An 8,458-nucleotide genomic window follows, 5' to 3' on the forward strand; every position below is an offset into this window, starting at 1 on the left:
GTTAGGGCTGCTGTGTGTTAGGGTTGCTGTGTGTTGGGGTTGCTGTGTGTTGCTGTGTGTTAGGGTTGCTGTGTGTTGCTGTGTGTTAGGGTTGCTGTGAGTTGGGTTAGAGAAAGTTGGTTATTGTGTGTTAGGGCTGCTGTGTGTTAGGGTTGCTGTGTGTTGGGGTTGCTGAGTGTTGGGGTTGCTGAGTGTTGGGGTTGCCCTGTGTTGGGGTTATTGTGTGTTAGTGTGCAGCTAAGGAGCAGAGCATTGCCCAATAACCACAACGTTCCCACTCCATGAAAACCCCGTAGTCTGAAGCTGGCATTCCAAAGTGCAGTGAAGGAAGGACACTGAGGGAGAGACTTTTCATCAGATTGTCTCTCCTGCTTTCTCCGCTACGGTATCTGCACTTCTTTCAGCTACCAGCTGCAAATAGGGTGACTTTAGCAGTAAATGTGCAAATAAGGTGGTGAGTTTAGACCACTTGATTCCCACTGCCTGGTTCATGTGGGATTTTCAACTCCAATCTGTGCGATTGATTGCCTCTCCATCTCCACCCCTCCTCCTTCCCAATGGGCTTCTTTCAAAGTTTCTGCATCTCTGTCTCCAAAGCCCCTCTGAGCAGGAGCTGCTGTTCTGCGGTATAAATACCAGTCAGCGTGGGGGAATCTGCCATTGAACCAGCTCTCCTCTGCTGGAGCCGGGCCTGCCAGCGGGAGAGTAAAGGGGGACTGTGAGAAAAGAGGGGTGGTGGGGGTGGATAGGTAGGGGGATAGCTGCGATGAGAAGGGGGGAGAAAGATAACAGGTAGCCGGTAAAGGTGGTTGCACGAGAGGATTTATAAGGGCGTATGTGGCAGAATGAGAGGGTGTGAAGGGCAATAGAAAAGAGAAGATGGAGCATCATATCAGAAGAAAACTCTGTAAAAACAGAAGCGAGACAAGTATAAGATAGCCCCCCTCCCCTGGATCTCCCTCTCCCTGCCCAGCCAGTGCCGGGGGTGGCTCTCAGCGGGCAGACAAACAGACAGCTGATGATGAAGCGAGTGGGAGGTTGGTTGTCAGGGGGACAAGGCCCTTTTTAAGCATATCGATCAAGATTCTTATGCAAAAGGTAATTAAACAACTGCTTGTCTTTGCTATCAAGGGTTTGGAGCAGAAAGTGATGGCATCCCAGTCTTTTTCCTTTTTTTCTACCAGCTAACATTCACACCGAATGAAAAGAAGAGTGTCCTGCAGTGCTCGGTCGCAGTTCATATCCGTCGATACTTCCCATTAGAATTCCACCGAGGTTTCCACTTAAAATGCAAACTCCAGCCTCGCCCTCCAGATAAGAGGAGAACAGACACCACATAGAGATTGTACTGTATAATGCCCTTTCAGTTAGGAAATTTCCGGAGAAAATTAAATTTACTCTTTCATGCAGACAAACCTGGGAGGAAAGCAAACATCCCGTTGAATGTGCAATGAAAAACAATGTAATAACAGACCTCATTCATGGCATGCACAGATAAAGGAAATGCCACACCTAAAACCACTACTGAATAGAAAATCCTTGACACAAAAATGAACCCTTTGTTCAAAAATGTGTTTGATAAACCCTTTTTGTGAGTGTGTGTATGCCATATTGTATCTCAACCATCATTTTTTATGATTTGGAACTTTTGTGCAAGGTAGTTGGGCAGGGGACATTGAAAAGACAGTCAAATCCCTTCCCCCCCCACATAACTCTAATTGGATGTACTGAATATGCATATTTTCCCATGTGTGGGGCTCTCTGTGAAAGATGAGCATAAAATACTCTGTGTATGTACTGTGTTATACTGTGTGTGTACAGTATGTGTGTATGGTCCAACTGTACCTGTAATATCACCCAGTGGCCGTTCCTTGCCGCCAGTTCGAGGGCCTGTTCTGCTATAACCTCCTGACCCTGACCCAGAGAGACATTGTGGAAGTTCTTGTTGTCAAATGTGTAACCCAGCCTCTTCCCTGAAAGAAAACACAGTAGTACCATTTCAAACACATTGTTGAATACATATGCTTCAAACTGTAATCTGATATTTTGCAATTTAGATGAGAAGATTAGTTATTATTAATTTGTCTATGAGTTTGAATCGGCGTTGTCTCTGAAACATGCTTAGCCTAGCTGAGCACTAGCTCAGCTGTGGTAAAGAGCTAGCCCTGATCAAACCACTCCACAGCTGTCTCATGTACATGTTGCAGGCTACCCTGTTAGCTAGCTAGCCAACCCACCCCCGACACACAGCCACGAGTCCCTGGCCGGTGCTCACTTCAATCACGACAACAGGACACTTTAGATGAAGCATAGCTTCAGTGAGTAGGCTAAACACTTGGCCTGTCCTTTCTGTTTCTACATGTGTTAAAACTATAATCTTGGAGTTGTTGTTTAGAACTACGCCATAATGGGCTTCCAGTCTCTGTGCTAAGCTAGGCTTAAAATGTGGCTGCTGAGAGTGGTCAGTACATTTTCAAATCAGTAATTAACACGATGCTCAAGCTTCAATAAGCTAACAGAATGCTCAGCTTTCTGGTTAAGCTGGCGGTGCTAGCATCATATACATGTTGACTATGAAAGCCACAACAGGGATTATGATGAGCTGACTCTGGTTGGTGAATGTTAAACCCGTGCTTATTCAGGCATTGTACTGAACTTAATAACAAGAACACCATGGTGGTGTGACTGCTGATGCAGTCACGTACATGAGTGTTTACTGTAGTGCGTTTGAACGTTGGTGTGAAACAAAAAGAATGAGCTCCATACTACAACAGCACTGAACACACCGAGTGGACAGTCGCCGTGTCTCCATTAAAGTGTCAAGAGGATGAAAAACAAACTTTTGATCGGCGGGAATGTAACGTCGTCATAAAGACTACAGCTTTTCTTATCCAACTTTAAAATGTGCATTAAAATACTTAATTAAAAAACAAGGCTAGTATTGACCTCACCATCTAATTCTCAGAGACATTAAATAGGCTGTGAAGTCTGCGTTTAGCATCATAATCAGCAGATGGCCAATGACTCGGCCTTCCTTGCCAACCTTGAGATCTAACTCTAACAGTGCATTATTATTTATTTGTGTGTCTTTAAAGCTCCAACCTGAAACCAGACCGACAGAGGTTGTGTCTCCGGGATATTAGTTCCCTGCAGAGCACACAAAATCACATCATCCATCTAATGGAAATCTAATTGAAGCCTAATACCAATGAGAAAGCCAATAGTCACAGCTATAATGGAAAAGCAGCTCTTTGTGCTTCAGTGTAATGTGGCGGCGGGTGCCCTTCATCATCACTGCGCTCTCTCTACAGCCGCGCTTTGATTGGTTACCTCGAGCTTTGATGTGATTGACTAGGCTCTCACTGAGGGTGTTGATAATCCATAATCACACCCCTTACAGGCAGTTCCAGTAGGAGTGCTCCCTCTTATCATATTAGGAGAGGATGGTGGATTTTACGTGGGCCGAAGGTCTGTCCATGGTTGATTTCACCACCTGCTGCTCCTTGGGATCCAAGTCTTTATAAAAATGAGGCTAGGAAATCTAAAATACTCATAAATGCTAGCTTATGTGTATTCTGGATAAAAACAGCTGCATCATGTTGAAATTAATCTATAGCATGGATTTATTTGGTTAAGACAGACTTTGAAGCAGAACTAGAAATCAAAGAAAGTCAAATTAGACAATAACAGTAAATTAATTATGATAAATTACTGAAAACGAATGTTCCAGTAAACTGAACCTGCAATCTGAATATTTCATAAAGTGGACTGAATTATCCGGCAGCACATTTAGAAGCGTCTGCCGTGATGGCGCCCTGTTCCAGCTCACTACAAAAGCTTCAGCTTCGGCATATTTGTGGTCACAAATCCAAACATTGTGTCATGTTCCCATCCACATTATTCAAACAGGGTTCTAAAGGGTTGTAACTTCACAACCGTTGGCATTTACTTTCTGCCGGTCCTAATGGATCTGTGGTGTTGTCTCATATATTTGTGACCTTTAGCATAATCCCTTCAATCTAAGAGCCTGTCATGCATTGGCTGTGATGGCTGATGTCACAGCAGATGTGTTGGGATGACTGATAATCATATGGAGTAGAAAACCATGCATGGAGGCATGCCTGTTAGCGCTGGGTACCAAAATCAATACTTTTTAGGCCCCGTCATTCAATCCCCAATTTCAATACCTAGGGAGTAAATCTCATCAGCGTCAGTGAGCCAATCAACACGCAGCAAGCCGGAACATATATAAATAATCTGTGCCGTAATGTGTAACGATTTGAATAATACATTTTTGTTTGATAAATTTGATATTGAAAAAGTATCCATTAGGAACTGGCATCATGATATCAGTACCGGTATTGAATATTGTTGAACGATGCCCAGCCCTAATGGCTGTACTTGCTTTCAACAGGCTATTCCATGCAAACCCTGCACGTTCCCACGGCATAAAGAAATAACGGAAAAACTGGTAATATGAATGCTCTAATAAAAGTCCAGAAGACAGTCTTACAGCTTATTAAACATAAACAAGCACAGCGTTACCATGTTTCTCCACATCCTTCAAAGGGTCAACTCCAGGAGAGAGGATGAAGAACATGGGCGTAGCTGGAGCCGACTCTTCAAAGGAGACGGCAAAGTCCAGTGATCTGTCAATCACGTACTTGCTTCCCAGCTTCTCCTCTACAAAGTCTCTGTGGGGAGAATATGACTCATTTCTCTTCAACACATTTTTATGATCTTTGACCAACATCTTGTGTAGTACAGATATGATCCCTAGTCACGCTGTGTTGTCAGTGGTTCTCTAACATCACTGCATTCAATCCTTTAGCCTTTCAGTCATCAGGATTTTCTTACCGTTGTTCCAACCAAACCGCTCACTCCTGTATAATCCAACAATGTGCATTTCTTCTATATGTAAACCCTCACTGACATATTATTTGATGATACAAAACTACATGAATGATATTTACTAATATTTCAATATTACAGCAAGTATAAACCTAATTTGCTTTAAAGATGTTGCTGACACTATATGTCAACTACGTCTGCCCAAAGCCCAATAATTGCCCTGCTCTTGGCTCAATTTTGGTCTCCACCAAGTCCTGAGGGCATTATTTGTCTCTTCAGCTGCCGAGCGCTCCACTGTGTCCACTAGCTAGTCTTTACCTTTGTCTGCTGAGCAGGTAGATTACAGTGGCTTCATCAGAGCAGTTTACCTGAACCGTTCCCTGTTGGTGAGTTAGGGTTAGGGGTTAGGATCAACCTCTAACCCTAACTACCCTATACAGGGCTGAGGAGAGCAATGAGAGTGAACCAAAACAGTAAAGTCGGGGAAATGAAAATCCAAACAATGGGCTCTGCAGAGATGAGGGGGATTTTTAGAATATTATAATTATTATAATTATAATTATGATTGATTATTCTCTGTGGGCTGGTCACTGTTACACATCAATCATTCTCTCATTTGTTCCATACCATTTGGATTAGAACTAGGCAATGCTTTATTTATCTCCTTTCTGTGTCTTACGTAAAATCCAGAATATCCAAGTAGAGACTGAACGTTAACACCAGGTAGAAATGGGATCTGAGTTTGATACGGTGCCAATGAGGCTCATCGATTGCTCTTTCAGAGCTGTCTTACAGACTAATGCCCTGTCAACTCAAACTACAGGCCAAGGGTTAAGACCTTTACCGGGTCAGACCCCAGAGCAAAGGGCGAGCTATGCTTCCACGTCTCACCTGACAGCGTACGTCATGCGGTCAGGCCTCAGGGCCCTCATCATGCACAGTCTCTGAAGAGAGCTTTTGTTCTTCCATTCCTGTGGGAATTTCTCTTTTTCTGGACACTCAGACTCCACAAACTTCTTCCAGCGTTTGGCCGAGCCCTCGATGTCTTGATCCAGGTTCCGGAACTCATCCATGGAGCACAGGGACTGGTGGTTGCAGAAAGACAAATAATTCATACAGAACCCCTACTGTATTTTCAAAGTGCTGCTACTCTACATTTAAGAAAACCTTCGACAATGCACGGCAAAGGGACTAACTTTGTTTGCTAAAGTTTGGGAGAGAAAAAGACAGACAAAACTTAAAGGAGTGCTTATCTTTCCTCCCGCCAATAAAAATATATTGTTTTCAAATGTAAATGCTGAGTAAACACTATCCTTTCATGACGGGACGGGGGGTGGGGGACAACTGAATATGCATCCACAGCAGAACTAGTAGGAGCTTTATTGGAACGGCCCAGCTGACAGACACCTTATCTCATCTGTGGAGAACGCAGTCACACACACACACACACACACACACACACACACACAGACACAGACACAGACACAGACACAGACACAGACACACACACACACACACAGACACAGACACAGACACACACACACACACACACACACACACACACAGACACAGACACACACACACAGACACACACACACACACACACACACTCACACACACACACGAGTGTACGTTCTCTTCTGTACTGTATATACCAGAAGCCCCCCCACAGCAGTGATCCCAGCCAGGGGTCTGTGTACCCCAGGGGTTACATGAAAAAATTGTGGAGCGGAATCTGATATTAATTAATAATATTCATATCATATATTCATAATATTAATTATGATTTGATTAAAAGGACCTGGACACAGGGATGTTATTTATTATTGGCTGAAATAGTTAGTTAGAAGTACTGACTAAACAGTTTAGTTAGCTAAAAGTAATGGATAAACAAATAAGTCACAGTAAGACTGCTGACCAAACCAACCTAAATATTGACGGTTCCGTTGTATAACTTGTTTTACATATAATAAATAGAGATATATAGGTTTGAAACACATTGGAAATTGTTGAAGGGGTACATGAGTTCACCTGACAGGGCTGTGGGGGAAACCACTGACATTGAGCACAAGGAGCCATGGAAAAACCCTCCACGTGAATCCAGAAAATCTGCTTTTCCACGACGTGGTAAGGTGGAGTGAGACGCCCAGGACACCGGCCATCACCCCGGCCATCCCCCCCAACTCACTTTGCTTAATTAGCTCAGGAGGTCGATGAGCCCTGAGCCCAGCTCAGGGCCGAAACGCTGGGTCTCATGGGATTCACGCTCTGCTAATATCATCAAGAGAGCCAACCAATCAGAGGATCGTGCCCTCCTTTAAAGCTTTCCAACTGATTATGTTGCCAATTGCGATAAGAAACTTGAGTGACGGAATTTGATTAGCAGGGCCTTGAACATCCACAGGAGGCTGAGTGCAGTTGGGGAAAGGCCGTCTCCAGACCCTCAGAGGGGTTTAGGTTTAGTTAATATTCTAGGCGGTAGAGATTGAAAAATTCATGAGCAAAAGAGGCTAAAAAAACATGCTGTCGTTAGGGATAAATTCGCTGCTAAACTCATCTGACAAGAAAGGGAACCTCTGCTGATTGACGTCCACAGGGCTGCATCGCCGGACAACTGTTCTTTAAGATGGAATCCAGATTGTTCTGTACGTGGAGGTCTGTCATTGGAGAGAGACTAACCAATCAGGTCTGTCAGTAGAGAGAGACTAACCAATCAATCAGGTCTGTCAGTAGAGAGAGAGAATAACCAATCAGGTCTGTCAGTAGAGAGAGAAACTAACCAATCAGGTCTGCCAGTAGAGAGAGAGACTAACCAATCAGGTCTGTCAGTAGAGAGAAACTAACCAACCAGGTCTGTCAGTAGAGAGAAACTAACCAATCAGGACTGCCAGTAGAGAGAAACTAACCAATCAGGTCTGTCAGTAGAGAGAAACTAACCAATCAGGTCTGTCAGTAGAGAGAGACTAACCAATCAGGTCTGTCAGTAGAGAGAGACTAACCAATCAGGTCTGTCAGTAGAGAGAAACTAACCAATCAGGTCTGTCAGTAGAGCAACTAAATCCATCCATTTCAATAGAACTGCAGCAATTAGTGGGTTTGGAGAAGTTTACCTGCGCAGAGCTTGCGTACACTACAGTGGTGACCTCTGACAGTGCTGACCTTTAAGAGGACGGAAAGCCAGAGAGTCCACAAGAAACACTTTTATATAAAGTAGGAATTGTTTGAAGGAGTTAAATTCTTATTAGTCTCGCGTGTCCAGTCCTTCCTCCACAGCGCTATGAAGCAAGGTCTGGTTAGTCCACACAGCATTCTGGGATGGGAGAAAAACATGCTTTGGTTTATCGGCATTTCTTTAAACCAGTCACATTTGTTGTGTGTGGGACTAAGCTCCGGACGGAGCCACGGTGCCTCTGTTAAATAGTCTCAGAAAGGAAGTTGTTTTGGTGGAACATGTGTATGTTCAGAAGTAGTTTTAGTCGTGAACAGAAAACTCAGATTGGACAGATAGTCTAGCTAGCTGTCTGGATTCACCCTGCAGAGATCTGATGACCAGATAACCATAGTCCTCAGATTGGACAGATAGTCTAGCTAGCTGTCTGGATTTACC

The 8,458-nt window shown here is 43.9% G+C and overlaps 1 protein-coding gene across 1 annotated transcript in view; it reads right to left on the bottom strand.

Moving 5' to 3' along the window:
- Positions 1 to 8,458, bottom strand: part of LOC117937069 (dynein heavy chain 9, axonemal-like) — a 114,749-nt gene that overhangs the window by 18,607 nt on the left and 87,684 nt on the right. The window contains exons 68-70 of the mRNA XM_034860727.1: positions 5,743 to 5,936; positions 4,546 to 4,694; positions 1,846 to 1,973 (exon numbers count right to left, since the gene is read on the bottom strand). Coding sequence (XP_034716618.1) covers positions 1,846 to 1,973; positions 4,546 to 4,694; positions 5,743 to 5,936 — 471 coding nt within the window. The remainder of the gene's footprint in view (positions 1 to 1,845; positions 1,974 to 4,545; positions 4,695 to 5,742; positions 5,937 to 8,458) is intronic.

Source organism: Etheostoma cragini, chromosome 21, assembly GCF_013103735.1.
Source record: "Etheostoma cragini isolate CJK2018 chromosome 21, CSU_Ecrag_1.0, whole genome shotgun sequence".
NCBI lineage: Eukaryota > Metazoa > Chordata > Actinopteri > Perciformes > Percidae > Etheostoma > Etheostoma cragini.